The 18456-nt window shown below is 38.9% G+C and overlaps 4 protein-coding genes across 9 annotated transcripts in view; 2 read left to right on the top strand and 2 right to left on the bottom strand.

The window, feature by feature from the left end:
* The window catches only part of dip2bb (disco-interacting protein 2 homolog Bb), a 50978-nt gene extending 47776 nt beyond the window's left edge, over positions 1-3202 (top strand). For all 4 annotated transcript variants that reach the window (XM_004544919.4, XM_004544917.4, XM_004544921.4 and 1 more), the window contains one exon: positions 58-3202. In XM_004544919.4, coding sequence (XP_004544976.1) covers positions 58-310 — 253 coding nt within the window. In that variant the 3' untranslated portion in view covers positions 311-3202. The remainder of the gene's footprint in view (positions 1-57) is intronic.
* Positions 3203-6030: 2828 nt separating this feature from the next.
* Positions 6031-11005, top strand: atf1 (activating transcription factor 1). Of its 2 annotated transcripts, XM_004544922.5 has the most exons (8): positions 6031-6219; positions 7016-7119; positions 7978-8100; positions 8201-8298; positions 8390-8523; positions 8763-8945; positions 9691-9844; positions 10135-11005. In XM_004544922.5, exons 2-8 carry the CDS (start codon positions 7021-7023, stop codon positions 10277-10279), a joined length of 936 nt encoding a protein of 311 aa, XP_004544979.1. In that variant the 5' UTR covers positions 6031-6219; positions 7016-7020; the 3' UTR covers positions 10280-11005. The 2 variants fall into 2 exon arrangements, with proteins under 2 accessions (XP_004544979.1, XP_004544980.1); XM_004544923.5 differs by lacking the exon at positions 7016-7119 and having other exon boundaries at positions 6033-6219.
* Positions 10898-13131, bottom strand: LOC101484749 (thiol S-methyltransferase TMT1A). Of its 2 annotated transcripts, XM_004544925.6 has the most exons (3): positions 13046-13131; positions 12532-12871; positions 10898-11523 (listed from the first exon to the last, which is right to left on the bottom strand). In XM_004544925.6, exons 2-3 carry the CDS (start codon positions 12844-12846, stop codon positions 11287-11289), a joined length of 552 nt encoding a protein of 183 aa, XP_004544982.1. In that variant the 5' UTR covers positions 12847-12871; positions 13046-13131; the 3' UTR covers positions 10898-11286. The 2 variants fall into 2 exon arrangements, with proteins under 2 accessions (XP_004544982.1, XP_004544981.1); XM_004544924.6 differs by having other exon boundaries at positions 12532-13096.
* A 93-nt stretch (positions 13132-13224) lies between these two features.
* tmt1a.1 (thiol methyltransferase 1A, tandem duplicate 1) lies at positions 13225-17050 on the bottom strand. Its single transcript, XM_004544926.6, has 2 exons — positions 16481-17050; positions 13225-13913 (listed from the first exon to the last, which is right to left on the bottom strand). Exons 1-2 carry the CDS (start codon positions 16973-16975, stop codon positions 13680-13682), a joined length of 729 nt encoding a protein of 242 aa, XP_004544983.2. The 5' UTR covers positions 16976-17050; the 3' UTR covers positions 13225-13679.
* Positions 17051-18456: the final 1406 nt, after the last annotated feature.

Raw genomic sequence — 18456 nt, 5'->3', positions numbered from 1 at the left:
TTTTATTATTCCTCATCGTGACACTGCTGTTAAGTGCCTCGTCCTTGTGCCTCACAGTGCTGTGTTTACGTGGACCAACCTGCTGGTGGTGGTGTCGGAGCTGTGTGGTTCAGAGCAGGATGCGTTGGACCTGGTGCCTCTGATAACCAACGTGGTGCTGGAGGAGCACCACCTCATTGTGGGTGTGGTGGTCATCGTTGACCCCGGTGTCATTCCGATCAACTCCAGGGGAGAAAAGCAACGCATGCACCTTCGTGACTCTTTCCTCGCTGACCAGCTGGATCCTATCTATGTTGCTTACAACATGTGAGCACTTGTGGTGGTGTTCTGGGATTTAAAAAAAATAATAATAATTTTTTAGCCATTATCCCACCATCTGGCTACTGGCTTGGTTGAGGTGTAAGGCAAAAGCATGAACCACATATACTGACACCTAGCCCTGTGTGACACCAGCATATCTTGGCCACATGCATGTCTGTGATTGGATCTGTGATGCTTGGAGTTGTTCACTGTGTTTTTGTTTTTTTTGTTTTTTTTCAATATATAGAATTTTGGGGAAGAGGTAACATGTGCATGTCGCACATTGGAAGCAAAAAAAGAAAAAGTCCCTGCTGCTCCTATTCTTTTCTTTTTTTTGTTCTGCAGAAGGGACGGAACAACACATACAACAGGCCGTTACCACAAAAACCTTCCCTTTTGTGTCTACGCACCGCAACTGCACTTCAATCTGCAACTTGAAATATTTTTACATTTCAGACGCACACAAACGCATCTGCTGAGCCCTCGTCATTTATCACTAATACAGATGAATAAGAGGGCAAACTGTGAAAATAACAGCAAGTCTGTGGACATTACTTAAAATGCTTTTTTTTCCCTTAATAATGAAGCCAAATAGATTTTCCTGCCCTAATATATTTCTTGCCTTATAAAACTTTCAAACAGCCATACATTCCTAACTTAATTTTTAAGACTTTACCCTGAACGGCTGTTGATTCTCCTTTGGGTCTGAATAGTAGTTGAAATCCTGGTAGATATCCAAAGGGATCAAAGCAAAAGATGAAAGAGGCCGTATTCTGTACTGTACTTACAAGGGCCTCCTTTTATTTTAGATACTGTACGTAACTGTATAGATATTTTTAATTGTAAAAATGTATAGATGCTTACTCAGCTCTCTCGGTTGATGGTTTGTAGATAAAGAACCCAACAGGGAGATTACAACAGTAGCAGAAAGAAGATTGTAAATACAGTTTAACAGTTTCGAAGTGGTACACTAGCTATGTAATGGAGGATAAAGGTAAATAACTTTAAAGCATTATTAGTCAGGATGAATTTAACATTGCACTTTCACAAAAAAAATCTCTATTTTATTATAACAATGAGGCATTATAAATGGTTCAGGAGCATGTGTGTGATGAATCTTGGCTGAGGACTTTTGAGGTGTCAGTGGGAGGACTATTGCTGGTAATGCCAGGAAACTTTCTATCAGCCGCTGCGGGGGGGTGGGGGGGGAGTGTCTACGGAGAAGGCTAAAAACAATATTATGACTGTTTTCAGGCTACCAGGTTATTTTGTAAGAAAAAGCAGGCCCCACAAGTGTTCATATATAATCCATTACCATCATACTTGCAAAAGAGCCATGCCCCTCTAAGTTTACTTTACACAATAGAGCAAGTATGTAAAAGTTCAGCCCGTTTCTCCCCTCACCGCTAGAAGGTTCATTCAAACTGTGTTTTGTCTTTGTGCAACTTTGTAAATAGTTAACTCTGAATGGCAAAAGCAATGCTGTTAGTACCATCATTATGTATCTGGATTATTTTCTGTGTTCAGTCACTGGATTTTTAGAAGCACTTGTGAATCCATCTGCAGAGCTTAGCCAGATTTAAAACATCTTTGGTTGATAATGAAAGGTAATGCAGAAAAATGGGTAAAAAAAAAAAAAAAAAAGCAGCTAGATATATTTGCAAACTGTAGTTGGATTCCTGCGAACTCGTGCTTCTCCTTGTGCTCCTCAGAGAAGTAAAAGTTTGTTTGTTTTGGATCATACTGTTTCAGTGATGAACCTTGAATATCAACATGTATATAGTAATTGTTTTTTTGGGGGGTTTTTTGTTCTGTTTGGACTTTTGCTGTAGTTTTATTATAACATTCAGTCATGCCAAACATTTTAGAAACAACTTTAACATAACTGGGAATGATAATCATTTAATGACTGCACTTTGCACTGGTGGTACTTAACAGCAGGTTTCTAATGTGTGAACTTTATCCCCGTTCAATGTTACATTAAGTATGTAATGTAATTTTACAGCTTGATACTTGTTTTTGCCTAGTTTCAAATCCCCCCCCCCCCCCCCCCCACACACACACATATATATATATATATTTAAAAAAACGAATAGCTCTTCATCTTAGCTTTAACACTGCATCCTACAGTTGCAGCAGAATGTTTGCATGACTCAGCCAAGCACAAGAAGGAATTGTCTTGAGGCACATCTTGTCTTGAGGCACAAATGTGGGGGAGGGAGGGGATTTAAATATGTTTGAAACTGTATATTCAGGGAACAAAACTCCTAGGACAGGGATGGACCAGCTGGTCCCGTGGTGCAATCTGTGAAGAGTACCCATAAAATGTAGACATTTGTCAAAATGAGGCGTCACAAACCTAATAAGCATACAGAGGGGTAACTGACAACCAGTGTCCATCTACCATCAACCTGCTTCACTGGGAAGTCTACAAGGGCTTCTTCTGGTTTCCACTCTTTTTTTCTCCGTCAGAGTTCTTACACACTATGCAATCCCGACGACGGTGTAATTTCTTTTCAAAGCTTGCACAGTCTGGTGAAATAAACATGATGCTTATACATTTTGTAATTACTAAGAACGGAGGACTGAACAAATTTAATCAGTAGTGTACTTAAGACTGTATTCATCTCTTGAGTTGTTCTGTCAATGTTTTGTGTATGCACACTTTAGTATGTTGTATTTTAATTATTTGGTGAAATCTAAACTTGCTCCAAGAAGGTGTGATCCACTGATTAATCTTTATTGCTACAGAGGTGTTTCAACTTGTATAGTTAAAAAAAATAATACTAAGGTGGTACACTTTCCCATTTTCTCACTTATTTTCTATTTTGGTTTGTTGTACTTTGTTTTATACTTTATGTATAAGTAATGCAGAATAAAAAGAACCATTTAATCATTTCAAGTGTCTGGATATTCTTGAGCTTACTAATGAATACTGTTATTACTCTAAATATCTTACACTCTTTGAATTATTGTACACACTGCATCCCCACAGACTGTGGTCAAAAAGGGATGGACATGATCAGTGACTCGCGTAGGCTGTGGTGTTTAAACGATGCTCAGCTGGGGCCCCAAATGTTCCAAGAAAAGATCCCCCACATCATTACTGCACCACCACCAGCTGGAACTGTTGATATAACAGGATGGATTTATGTTTCCAGCCAGATTTTGACCCTGCCATCCAAATGTTGAAATCGAAACTTAGCAGACCAGGAAACGTTTTTCCAATTTTAGTGAGCCCATGTGAATTTTAGCCTTGACAAACCTGGCACCCGATGAGGTCTTCTGCTGCTGTAGCCCATCTACTTCAAAGGTAGATGTCTTGTATTTCTGCATAGTTTGGTTGTAACAAGTTGTTATTTGAATTATCGTCTTTTCCTATCGGGAGAAGCAATTTGGCCTCTGGCATCAAAAGCACATTTTCACATAGAGACCTGCTGCTCACTGGATATTTTCTCTTTCTCCAATCATTTTCAGTAAACTCTATTGATGCCTGTGTGGGGAAAATCCCAATACATCAGTAGTTACTGAAACTCTCAGATCACTCTGGCACCAGCAAGGATACCATGTTCAAAGTTACATTAAATCCCCCTTCTTAGGGGACAACTGCTCTTGCAAGTTGTCTTGACCATTTCCACATGCCTAAATACATTGACGCGCTACCATGGGAATGGGTGATTTTTTTAAATTTTAATTTTTGTTAAGGAGCTGCTGAATGGGAGCACATAACAAAGTGTAAGTTAAGTGTAAGTGCTTCATTTACAGTAACTTCTACCTACTCCACACTATATGCAGTAGAAGTCTTGATTCTCTCTGAAAGGATGTGAAAACAACTCAACACCTTTTTTCTGTGAAAAATTACATAAGTCACTCACTTAGACACACTGTAGGTTTACAGAGCTGCAGTCTTATCTTTTCTGCACTGCCATATTTTCAGCAGGCACACCTGCACACAGACATTTAGTGAGTGTATTTCTATAGGATACATCTTTTGAACCTATTACAGAATAACCTGGGTCATATTCTCAAGTAACAGGCTCTGCAGTTCTACCAATAATTTTGCACATGTTTTGTAAGGTCACAATGACCTTGACCATAATCACCATAACTAGTTCATGCCTGTGTCAGTTTGTGTCAAATCTGAAAAAAATTGCCTCATGGAGTTTGAGATTTACATTTGCACAGCTGTCACTGACTCCGAGCTGAAAACATATCAGTCTTTTAAAAGATATGCAACAAACATGAACATAACTTTTAGCAAATGGGTCAAACCATTGATGCGACTTCAGAGGGGATTTTTTTTTTACTGGTACTGAGATTTTTTTCACCCCTAACCCCCTCCCTGAACCTGGTTCAGCCTGAGGTTTATTCCTGTTAAAAAGGAGTTCTTTCTTCCCACTTTGGCCAAGCGGGTTGTTTGATTGCTGGATTTTTCTCCATTTTCTGTAGGGTCTACACTTTACAATATAAAGCACCTTGAGGTGACTGTTGTTGTGATTTGGCATTATATAAATTAAATTCATGTGAACTAAATTAAATTACATGCGTACATAAAAGTGGCAAGTGTCTAAGAAGCGTTAACAACAAAACATACTACATTATACATGATCTAAAAAATATGTAATATTTTTGTCAAATTTAAATGTTAAAAAAAAAAAAAGGCCTGTATTTATATAGCGCTTTAATAGTCCCTAAGGACCCCAAAGCGCTTTACATATCCAGTCATCCACCCATTCACACACACATTGGTGATGGCAAGCTACATTGTAGCCACAGCCACCCTGGGGCGCACTGACAGAGGCAAGGCTGCCGGACACTGGCGCCACCGGGCCCTCTGACCACCACCAGTAGGCAACGGGTGAAGTGTCTTGCCCAAGGACACAACGACCGAGACTGTCCAAGCCGGGGCTCGAACCGGCAACTTTCCGATTATAAGGCGAACTCCCAACTCTTGAGCCACGATCGCCCCAATCGATTACTAAATCACATAGATATAGTAAAAAAATTACAACTTCTATTTAAAACATAATTAAAAAACAAAAATAACTAAGAAGACACTAGCGTCATCAAATCAGGACAGAATCATAAAAAGAAAAATCAAATTAGATATCAAACTCAAAAGGACAGAAGGACGACATTAAAAAGTTGCAAACATTTAGTCTTGAATGCTCTGCACAAAGTCATATATATATATATATATATATATATATATATATATATATATATATATATATATATATATATGTGTGTGTGTGTGTGTGTGTGTGTGTGTGTGTGTGTAATATCATAGATAGTTGAGTTTGTTGTCTCATTAAAAGCAAGAAAAAAAATTGGCCTTTTGTGTGCAAATTTTGATTTGAGAATGCGTAGAACGTGGCAAGAACCTGCACTACATGAATAATATAAAATGCATAATCAGCAACAACTAGAGAAGAATCAGAGAAAATGTTGTCAACTATATTAACCATTAACATGAAGACAAAAACAAATGAGAAGATGGAGGCTGTCCACAGATAGAGCATTTCACACCTGTCATTCTTTGATCCGTTTAAATGAACCTTCTTCAAGTCAACATCTCAGAAAATGTTGCAGCTCGAATAGTCAGAATTGTCTTTATTCCCTGAAAACATAATGAAGTAAACTTTTCATTTCTCTGTGTTTACTAGTTGTTCAAACTCTTCTCACCAATCACAAAGCCTAAAGAAACTGTTACGTAATGCGTCTTTGCTTTAGCAGCACCGCCCATTTCCTTTGGGAAAAAAGTGGTCAGCGATTTTTTTAGCTGACATCTTTATGTTTTTAGCCTTTTAGCCTTCGGTGCTAAGTACTTTTAGGATTACTTTTTTTGATCAAAGGTCTATACCCAAATCGCAGGAAGTCCACGCTGTGAGCGAGAGCAGCTTCTCTGCATTTGAAAAGGTAAATTTCAGCTGCCTGAGCGGCAATTTTGTGCTCGTGTGGCTGTCTGCTCGGCTGTGGCGGTAATGGCGGCTGCTACTTCGTCAACTCCTCGCCGTTTTACGAAAAGGGAAGGTGTAGTTAGCTTAATGGCTCCCCGTATCGCTGACGTCTGTTGACGCGGTAACTTGCGTGCCAGTGACAGAGTTGCACATATTTGCTCATTCAGACAAAAGCTTGTCCATCCTTTGAATCGGAGGAGAGAAACTTGCCTCGGATGTTGCTATGAAATCGATTTATAAGATTTAAACTGCTCAACATCCGTTTTACTGTACGTTAGCTACCGTTAACTAGCAAGTGTAACCTTAGTGATCTAGATCATTCTAGCAGTGAGGAGCTTTTATTTCACCCGAAAACGTTTGCTTGGGATGGAAGTTGCACATTGTAAAATTAGCAATAAATGAATAAAGAAAAAAAAGTTGAAACTGTTGACTGTCGGGCCTAGGCATGTTTCGTAACTCCTTTGCAACGTTAGTTGCATTTGGGCTAGCGCGACCTAACCAAAGAGGAAGTTGTTTTTTTTTAGTTGGCTGTAATTCATGTTTTTTAAACTGCAGAATAATTAAATAAACTGTGATTTGACCGCTCATATATTCTTCACAGTGATTGTATTAATGGTGTTAAGTAGTAGAGGAAAAGAAGCAGAGAAGGCCACAGCGGATTGGTTACAACATGTCACAGGCGTACCACCCCGCCACAGAAAGTTGTTGTTAACACTAGCGCCACTATGAAACGGTAATGACTTATTTCTTCCCAGTTACTATGGAAGAAGTACAGCAGGTCAGCAATGGCATTGAGTCACAGACTGCAACCATTCCCACTACCATCACAACCTCTCAGTTCTCACAGATAGGCCACCAGGTAACTAATAGATTCAAAATGCATTAAGAAGTATCACTGCTATACTACAGCTGCTCTCGCACTGCTGATAATACAAGGCCACTTATGAATGCCAGGCTGAAAGCGCATATCTGACCTTTTGTTACAGCTTCATGTTTAGGTTCATTCATGAAGTTTTTTGTTTTCAACTCTTGCTGTCACACACCTTAAATTTGTTTACTTAAAATGGATTAAAGAAAAATTGAAACGAAAAAACCAAATACATTCTAGGTTGTAGTGTAGTAAGTCTGCTTGGCTTAATCTTGCTTCTTATTTCATAAAGCTGTTTCAATTCATATCTGTAGTACTATTAAGGTCACAATATCTATGAACTATCCACTTAAAGTACATGGTGTCCAAATGAGGATAAATGAAGACTTACATGTGACAAAAAGCAACTATGTGGAATCATATTGTTATCAGCTTGTCGGGTTTATAAATAATAATTTTAAAGATAATTTTTCTTAAGATATCCTTTTATAGTTTGTTATTTTTAGTCATACTAATTGGATATTGCCCTTGCTACTGAATGTCTTTTAAAAAAGGGAGGGGAAAAGCTTTTGTGAACAATTAAAGACGAATTTACCTCTACTAAAACTACACCGGCGTGCCACAGGAAGCTTCGTGGCTAAATATGGCAAAAATAAAAAGTATGTTGTGTGTAAATTTGAGTGAAAATTTCCTTATATCCTTATTAATATTTCTGTTGTTCTCAAAAGTTCGGAGCACACTTGTGTGTATGTATACACACACACACACACACACACTCACTGACACCAAGCTACTATGTCAAACATACAGTTTTTTGACATTTAGAACTTTTCTGTGTTTTTTTTCCAGATGTCACTGGGTGGTTCTCCTGTAGCTGTTGTGCAGCTGCCTGGTGGTCAGTTTCAGGTTCAGGGTGTGATCCAGTCTGCACAGTCATCAGTCATTCAGTCCCCTCAGGGGCAAAATACACATGTAAGACCGGCTGCTTTTCTCAGCTCTGTATTTATTTTATTTTCAAATGGACCTTTTGCTTAAATTGTTTTTATATCATAATTGACCACCTACTTTCAAGGCCCTGGGTACAGACAGTGAAGACTCACAGGATTCATCAGACAGTGGAGCAGCAACTCAAAAAACCAGAGAAATACTGGCGAGGCGGCCTTCATATCGGTAAGGAAAACAAACAAACAAAAAGAAACTGAAAACCCAGTTCTTGTTTAATAAACAACAATTCAGGAACTGTCATTTTTTCACATTATAGAAAAATCCTGAATGACCTTTCAGCAGAGGAAGTGGCACACATTGAGGGAAAGGACAGCAGTCCCACATCCACAGGAGTTACGGGTGTTACAGTACCAACCACACCAATCTACCAGACCAGCAGCGGCCAGTACAGTAAGAGCTTTTCCCTTCGGTTATACTTGAAAGGAGAACCTACAAAATCTTTCTCGCTGACTTGCAAAATTAAGAATTGCCTTGAAATGTAAAATATATATATATGGAAAAGAGCTCTATATACATGGAGCGCTATACTGAAAGTTAGAATTTTTGTAGTACTTGAGCTACTCACAAAAAATGTAACTTTTACTTTTGCTTTACCAGCTTCTAATACTCTTTGTGTAATTTTTTTCTAGTTACCATAGCTGCAAATGGCACAATCCAGCTGGCATCTCCAGGGTCCGAAGGCATTCAGGGACTTCAGGCTGTCACCATGGCCAACTCTGGTGGAGCCCAGTCAAGCACCACCATCCTTCAGTATGCCCAGACACCCGATGGACAGCAGATACTGGTGCCTAGCAATCAGGTTGTTGTACAAGGTGAGTCAATAAAATTTGCCAGAGTTTTCAAGCAGTTTTTTCCTGATTACTTTTTTGTGAGCTTAAATGTGTTCAGCTAAATTATGCTCTCTCATAACGTGTTCCGGTCAGATGACGGTGCCTTATCAAGGGGCTCTGACTACAAGAACAATGTAGGATTGGCAATCAAAAAAGTAAATCCAGTCACAAGTCTTCCTGGAGCTTACTCCAACATCCTGTAGTACATACCACGGACCAGTAGAATATGGAAAAACACACATACTACACTAAATACTTACCTACCATGCAGCATATTGTGTAGTGGCCTTGTGTCTGAAAATCTTTACATTCTTAGATTTTATCTGCTCAGTGGTATGTGTGTAGTAACTTGCCAAATACAGCTTGTAAGGTTCTTTATAAGAACCATCTTACTTCCAACAAGATGTCTTTTTATTTTTCAGTCTAATTATTGTTTATTTGAAAAACAAACCCAAACTGCTAGTTGAGTCACATAGGTTTGAAATCTTTTGAAATAAGAGGGGTAGAAAAAAGGCCAACAAACCCGAGCAGTAATAATTCAAATTTCAGGTGAACACAAGAATTCCTCGTGTGTGCCAAGTGAAGTAACATATGTCTTGTTGGACTATACCACTGTACATAGTTCTGGTCAACTGAGAAGTAATTACTGATCAAGCATCTTAACTCATGCCTGCATGCAAAACTCTTGTTTTTCCAGTTGTAATTCTTTGACTATTGTTCCACACAGGTGCAGGAGGAGAAGTGCAGACGTACCAGATCCGCACAGCACCCACATCCACTTCCTTGCCTCAGACTGTAGTTATGACGTCTCCTGTGGGACTGTCCCAGACTAAAACTGATGATCCAACAATGAAAAGAGAAATTAGGCTCGCAAAAAACAGGTAAATCCACAGTGTATTTGTGAGTAAAACAAGGTCTCATATTCCGCCTGGATGGGGAAGCTTTAACAAGTTGTATGAAAAAGCTATAAGTTTACAAAATCATCAACTGATTTGGACCCGAAAAAACAATCTATAGGTGTGAAAATGCCCCAGGTGCTTTTACTTTGTGTACATTCATTTTATGGTTATAGTTATAGTTGGGGAGGTAGGGATTGGACAAAATCCTCTATCACCGTATCAATAAGTTTATAGTGCACATTGTGAAACACTTTTTTTTTTCCTGTTTTCAGAGAGGCAGCCCGTGAATGTCGACGGAAGAAAAAGGAATATGTTAAATGCCTGGAAAACCGCGTAGCTGTTCTCGAGAACCAAAACAAGACTCTGATTGAAGAACTCAAAACATTAAAAGATCTTTATTGTGTTAAAACAGGTTAACCTGTGTGAATAATGTTCATGGATTGGGACGTAGTGTGACAGTGGTGCACCTCAGCCATTTGGACGTGATGGGGTTTCTGGGAACACTTCATTTCAGGCTGAGATTCTACAGGGTTTTGTTTTTTGTTTTGTTTTTTTACTCTGTTTGATATATAAAAAAAAAGTGATTTATAGCAGTGACATTTACTCGGGAAAAAAATACAAATTGGCCATTTTTCCACCTGCTGTTTTTAAAAAATGCTAATGCTATAACATTTATAGTTGTGTACATTTTTAATAATGGGAGATGTGAAATTGTGAGCTTTAATGTTGAGTCTCAGTTTCTAAATGTATCCCTTTCCTTTTTTTCTTGTTTTTTTTTTAACTTTGCTGTTGGATTTTTTTTTCTTTAACAACATCTGCAGAAATTTGACTATATAATTACTACACAGACATATTTTGTTTATTTTATGAACCAGCATTTCCCCTCATTTCCCTATACGGAGATGTTACAATTGTCATTCCTTATATTTGTGCAATGCAATATAAAAGGTAAGAGAGAAAGGAAACAAACAAAATTAAGTGTGGTTTGTTTGGGTGTTTTATGGCCGTTCCTTAGACAATCAGGGAAAAAAAGCACAGTGTCCAGGTAATATTTATTATATACATCATGGGAGGGAAGGGAAAGGAGAACAAAACAGTAAATGAAATGTTGCTGATTGTGTAAATAAATATATTTTCACTCAATTTATGTAGTGTGGCTAATGTATTGCAATAAAAATGTAAGCAGATCTGTTATAATTACAGGGATGAATGAAAATAATTTCAGGTTTTTTTCAGAATTTTAAACTTGTGTGCACTCAGATGGGCTGCCTTTCAAAATAAACCTCCAGCCTGAACTTGGACCTCAACTAGTAGTTTGAAATTCATATGTGAACTCTGGACAGGCCATTACAAGTGTTGCTTTAGGATGTATGTCACTGTATAACCTGAATGTTTTAATATAAACTCCACAGTCCACCATGCCGTCATTTAATACAATATCCCATGATGTGTGGCCTGATCATCAAACTGACATCTGGAGCATCAATGTGTCTCAAGTTAAGCTCGGAAAAACCAGCTACCTCTATATCTTTCCATGTTGCTCTGGTAATCATGCATCCATCCCCGAGAAAGCACCAGAGAGGCTCAAACACATACTGCAAAAAGTATGTCCAGGATGAAGAATCTGAGACAACATGTTCCAAAAAGTAGAAGGCGCCACCCTGAAACACAGTCAGCAAAAAAGATTACATTGTGTTCATGTGTGGTTGTGTAATGCTGGTTATACATACACTGGGGCTGACTTTCTGGCTGATACTGGTTCAAACTAGATGAAGTGTGACAAAGAAGGGGTGTGGCGATTCCAGTATAACCATTGGACTCCATTGGAGTCATACATCTATCAGATATTTTAGGATTTGCTAACAGTAAAAAATATTCTTGACAAGCATAAAGGGAAAAAGAAGTCTACTTTAAAAGTGCGGTCTTTTGCATATTTTAACTTAAAATATTTAACAGAGTTGTTCAAATGCCATGCAAGACGTGTGAGGTTCAGGTAAAATATCACCTTCAGTGGGTCAACCACAGATGATGCAAAATCTGCATAAGTAGATACTTCACAGAGAAACCAGTCTAATACTTTGTAGAATGGCTTCATTTCATTTCATCACTTGAGATGCCACTGACTATACTACATGTTGAGTACTTCTGGAAGAAGGGCTTCTAGAGCTACAGATATTTACCCAGTCTCTAGCCCTAGCTTTTCATATTGGCGGAAGTTGGGGCCAAATACTTTTTAAGCAGCCGGTGATATATTTTAACCAGATTCATTGCATAAGATGATTTCTGGGTTAAAATTACCCCAACCCGTTGTGGCAGATGGCTGTTCCTCCCTGAACCTGGTTTTGCCAGAGGTTTCCTCCTGTTAAAAGGGAGTTTTTCCTTCTCACTGTTGCCAAGTGCCTGGGGCTCATCTGATGTAAAGCATGTTGAGAGTAGGTTGTTGTTCTGATGTAACGCGATGTAAATAAGACTCAGTTAAATTGGATATGTTGTCCACTGCTCTACAAGAAGCCGGGAAATGGTGGTAATAACACACCGAGTGTGTTTAATGCCACATAATGAATTTACTAGCCGACCTCATGTAACCGACTGCAATGCCATTCATGCGCGTTAGCAGCAAATAAAATAAATCCTACTGAGCCTGAAGGCAGCACCGAGACGTTACTTACTGTTCTGAGAACGCGCCGGGCCTCCTGCAGGACCTGCTGCACATTGCTGACAGAGCACAGGACTAAGGTGCAGACAACAACGTCCGCAGAGCCGTCTCGTACTCCCCGCATGTCCTCCCCGGAGACGCACATAAACTTGTCGTAAGTCAGATGCTGGTTTGCGTCCATGCTCATCCGCAGGTACTTCTCGAAGTGCGGGTTGGGGTCAGTGCAGATCACCGTGCAGCCGTGAGGGTAAAACTTGAAGTTAGCTCCGCTGCCGCACCCGATCTCCAGCAGGCGGAGGGTGCCATCGGTATCTGCAAATTTGGCCATGTTTCGGAAAAGCTCCCTCTTGACTCTGTGCATTTTGTCGTTGTATGAAAATGTCACATTGTAGGCGAGCAAGGGAAAAAGGCGTTTGTACATGCCACGCAGCCCTATGACCTGCATTGCGTGCAAGGGCAGACTCAAGGCTGAACAAAGCAGTCTGCATAATTTCATTAGACAAACCTTCATTTCTCACCGAGCTTACCTGAAACTTTGCTGTGGCACCTGAAGATGAACGACTTAAGAAGCTCAAAAGATTATAATCTTTAACACGTGACCAACGCCTCTCATTGACACCAGGAGGTGCTGGAAATGCAGTGCAGCCTACATGAGAGTGAAAGCAACACCAAGTTCCTCCCAATCTTTGAAAGAAAACAAACTCAGTGGGATAAAGACTTTTAATTGCTGCTGTTTTGACACAGTCACCTAAATAACAGCAAAAAATATAAATTTTATCTGATTTTAATCACAAAAGGTACAAATCAATCCCCATAGCTCACAAACACTAAGACAATTTTTTTCCCGGCAAGCAATTTGGGAATGAGGAATGGAGGATGAAACACCACAATGTATTTGTCACTTTAGCTGGATTCAAAATTAGAGTTGTGTGCTGTCTATGTAAGGTTGTCTTTTTAGTGTTCATCTTTTTTGTACAACACTAATGGCTCACTCTAATAAAAAAATAGTATTAAGGTGACTGGTGGTTTCTATTACTGGTGGTCACATGATAGGAGAGGAAAAAGGCAGTTAATGCTCAGCGTATTCAGAAGCTGGTTGTGTGTGTCTGTGTGTTTTGGAAGGGGGTGGGGGGGCTCCCTAAAAAGACAATCAGACTGAATTTATTTGACAGCATAGCCCGAGATGTGAGGTTTCATTATGAAGAAGAGTGGCGCTTCAATGTGTCTTAGTTTGAGATCAGAGAATCCGGCTTCCTCCACATATTTCCATGTTTCCCGGACGATCCAACATCCGTCACCGAAGTAGTACCACAAAGGCTGGAGAACGTGCTGAAAGAAGTACGTCCAAGTCGAGGTGTCACCAGCTACGTGCTCTAAGAAGAAGAAGGCTCCACCCTGCACGACAAAGATTTAACATGTAAACTATAAAGTGTGTCAATATTGGGTAATGAGTGGTAAATTAATAGTTTAACTGGCAAACACGTAGGCGCTCATTTCGTCTTAAGATCTACTACAGAACACACAAATTGATAAACAGAAAAAATACATCCCCAACAAAAAAACACAACCAACCAAAACAGTGGTGAGCTTTTGTATCTGTGGCCAGCCTACCAAAATCACTCGAAGAAAACATCAATGTCTCATCCAGGAGGACAGAAAAAAAAACAAAAAACAGAACATCATCTAAAGACTGAGAAATTTGTTTACTGAAAAAGATCCCTAAGACTGTGCGGCCATCAATTCATGTCCTAAATCTCAAGGTTATTTGGATTATGCAGCAGGACGATAATCCGAAACACTAGCAAGTCCACCTCTGAATGGCTCAAAAAAAAGAAATGGTTTTGGCGTGGCCTAGCCAAAGTCTAGAGTGAAGTAAGTTTGAGATCCTTTGACATAGCCATAAACAGCCATTCATGCTCAAAAACCCTTCAGTGTAGCTGAATTAAAACACAAGAGTTGCCTAGAATTCCTCCACAGACATGTGAAAGACTGATTCCAGTTATCACAAACACTTGATAACAGTTCTTGTTGTCAAGGGTGGAAAAACCAGTTACCAGGTTTAGGGAGTGATTACTTTTTCATATAGGGCCAGGTAGGTTTGGATAACTTTTTAACCCTTAATAAATGAAATCATCATTTAAAAACTGCATTTTGCATTTACTTGGATGACCTTTGCCCAGTATTACATTTTTGATGAATTGTTCAATGATTTCAAACATGTAAGTGTGAGAAATATGCAAAAACATAAGGATTCAGGCAGGGCAAATACTTTTTCACAGCACCGTACTTACAAGCATTAAACTTATTTTTCCTGTTCAAAAAATTATTAATACAAGCATGAAGTGAAATTTACAGCCTACATTGGACACACAATGCTTTGTAGTAATGTGAAAAATATGGCTGCCAGTATTACCCTTGTGAAATGTTTATGCAGGATTTTAACAATAAGGAGTTTTAGCCTACCATTCAAGAACTTCTAACCAGTGTTGTTTTATATGTTGTAGCATGTCTCAATGGGATGTGTACGTTTTTAACCTCCTACAAGTGCCACAAGTGCCTAAATTAACAATACTAGCAACTACCAAAATCACTGGTTTAATCTTTCTGTAATGGTTAATCCACTAGTACAAACTCTTTAATCAAAATGTTATTTTCAATGCTAAATGCAATTATTGTTCTAATCCAGGAACTCTTCAAATTTAGAATCAGAATCAGAATACTTTATTCATCCCGAGGGAAATTAGGGGTTACAGCAGGCAGCACGCTAATGGCGCATGCGCACTCACAAAGGAACCTTCTGACCAACTTTACACAAACATCACATTGGGGAGACATGTCAGAAAGGTAGGCTGATAGGAAAAACAACGAAAATACACTACATGAGGTAAGAGGAGGAGAAAAAAAACTGTGTTAAAATAAATAAATACATAGATAAAATGGTCAACAACATCAATTTGTTTTTTAATAAGATGCCAAAATACAGTTATTTACTGTTAAAGTAAAGAACTTTTGTAAAATACATGTAAAAGTCACTTTGCCAGTATTTAAACTGTGTGTAAATGACTTGTTGGCCTGTCAAACATATCTCTAATTAATTACTCCAAGTCATTCTCAGCCTGAAACAACATTCCTGTCATGAGATCAAAGGTGCAATCAGTTTTTGGCATTCGTTTCTTGCAAAATGCAGGAAATCGCTTTTTATGTTAAACAGAATACCTCACTGCATCTGACACATCCATGGAAGTTGGGCGTCTTCCTCTTGATCAAGGAAAATTGCTTTTCACACATATCCAATAAATTAAAAATGTAATGTATAAAACAATATTCTTAAGAAATATATGCACTATAATGATCTAATAATTTAATTAATATTGCTTTAAATTAATATGGAATCCCATAAAACAGACCTAAATGCCTTAAACTGGAGACAGATTAAAAAGGTGCATGGTACAAAGTGCTATTACTGTCCATCTAGTGACTTAGTGCCTATTGGACTGATATTGGAAACTAAGAACTGATTTCACTATTGCTGTTGGATATAACAGGTGGTCTCTAATAAATTTAAGTAATGTTTATGTTGTACAATCAAACAGAAAATGATGATAAACTTTTTAAAGCGTGAACACTGCAGTTGTTTTCTTGATGACTCTTCAACTTTTACTGATTGATGCAGAACCACAGCTGGAAGGCAGTAAAATCCACCAAGGGAAGGTGGCAGTACCCGCTTATCACGATCACGTGTCCTAAAGCTCACAATTGTTAAAGCGATAGAGAACACTTCGACAATTATAACTTTCATGAAAATATATTGACTCTAGACAACGACAGACTCTTAGGATACGAAGCGTCTTCTTCTCCCGCAAGAGAAGCAGCACAAATAATAACATAAACAGCATGGCTGCCAATCAGTGTTTAATATGGACTCGATTCAGTCTGAAGTAATTGCTGCAAAGCCCACTCACTGGTCGCAGTATGCGGTGTGCCTCTCGCAGGGTTTGGCTCACGTCGTCCACAGAGCAGAGCACCAGGGTACAGACTACAACATCTATCGAGTCGTCCTCCACTGCCCTCAGGTCCTCCCCCGACGCCACCACAAATCTCTCATATCTCAGGTGATCGTTCTTGGCCATAGTTTCTGTCAGATATTTCTCAAAGTGCGGGTTGGGGTCGGTACAGATCAATCTGCTACCAGGCGGATAAAACTCAAAATTTGCACCTGTGCCGCAGCCAATCTCCAAAATTGTGAGCTGCCCACCAGCCTTCTTGAACTCTGGCAAAACGCAAAACAAATCCTTCTTTTTATCGTGCATCTTCTTATTGTACGATTTCGCCATCCGATTTATACAAATTGGTAAAATACGCTTGTATATTCCGTACAGGCCGACGGCGTGAATCAGGTGAAGCGGAATGCATAATATATTTACTATAGAGCTCAGAAATCTCATTACAGAAGTCATTTTTGTGGAGCACGACTGTCGTGCAGCTAAGCCGCGTAAACAGCAGCGAATGATCGCGAGATAGGAGGTCAGACGGGAAGTGTGTCACGCTTTTCTAAATAAAAGTCTACATAAAAAAAAGCTATCAGGTTACAAACAGTAGCTGCAAGCATGCAGGAAACAGTCATCAGAACCCAACCCTAATACTGATATGAATCTAAGGCGGGCACTAATAAAATTATGATAAATATATATATCTGTAGGTGGCGGTAGTGCTGAAGTTAACCTGCTCATATTTCAATATTACTGCATATCAGTACAGTGTAATTCACTGGTAACAGGCCAGTCTCAGACAATATATCAGACTACTGATATATCAGTGAAACTTTAATGGACATGGGCATATCCATTATGGTGGAATCATGTTTTTGACCACCCATCCTTTATCACGTTTTTATAAGATCATTTTTTTCCTTCTCAAAAATTGTCGAGTCATGTCAAAAAAAAGAAAGAAAAAGAGTTTATCCCCTTTTCAATAGTCTGTAAAGGTTCTCGCTCATCCAGGTCATTGCAGTCTTTCACCCCTCATCTAAGATGCTTCTTCAGTTAAATTCTGATGTTTTACTATGAAAACTGACCAGGTTATAAAATACAATCTCAGATGAATGAGCAGCACATGATGGACTACACTGGGTCATTATTTATTTTAGTAACTTCATAGGCAAGAGTCTCTGAAGATGAGGAACAGAATAACAAACACCAAAATACATTTGTCACTTTAGCTGGATACAAAATCAGTATTATACACCGTTTGTGTCTTTTTAGTGTTTATCTTTTCTTTTTACAACACTAAAGGATCACTCTAAGTTGACCGGCACTTTTTATCTCTGCTGGTCACATGACAAAGGAGAGGAAAGTGAGTTAAAGTTCAATGTATTCTGAGCGGCGCCTCAATGTGTCTTAGTTTGAGATCAGAGACATTGGCTTCCTTCACATAATTCTATGTTTCCCGGCTGATCTCACATCCATCACCAAAGTAGAACAACACAGACTTGAGAATGTGCTGAAAGAAGTATGTCCAAGTCGAGGTGTCACCAGCCACGTGCTCTAAGGAGAAGAGGGCTCCACCCTGCACGACAAAGATTTAACATGTAAATTACAAATTATAATAACTAACAAAGTTTTATGGACCCACATGCAGGAGCAAAATATTTACAGCCTCCAATGCTGATAAATAAAAAAAATAACAGTTCAAAAGCAAAGTGCAGCACCAGGAAACAAACATCTAGAAATACAGGAAATGCAAGAATACACAACTAAGAGAGACAACATGACAAACCAAAATTAGGTCCCTCTCTCTCTCTGAAAACAGGACAAAGGTATATAACCTAACATGAGACACAGAGTAACCATTACCAAAAGCTAACTAACAAATACAGAGTTAGACACACATATAAATGCAGAACCTTTATACTGAAAGAAACATAGGGGAAGGCTGCAAA

The sequence above is a fragment of the Maylandia zebra genome, linkage group LG5, assembly GCF_041146795.1.
Source record: "Maylandia zebra isolate NMK-2024a linkage group LG5, Mzebra_GT3a, whole genome shotgun sequence".
Taxonomy (NCBI): Eukaryota; Metazoa; Chordata; class Actinopteri; order Cichliformes; family Cichlidae; genus Maylandia; species Maylandia zebra.
Note: the sequence above shows the minus strand (reverse complement) of the source record. Positions and strands in the feature narration are given on the sequence as shown.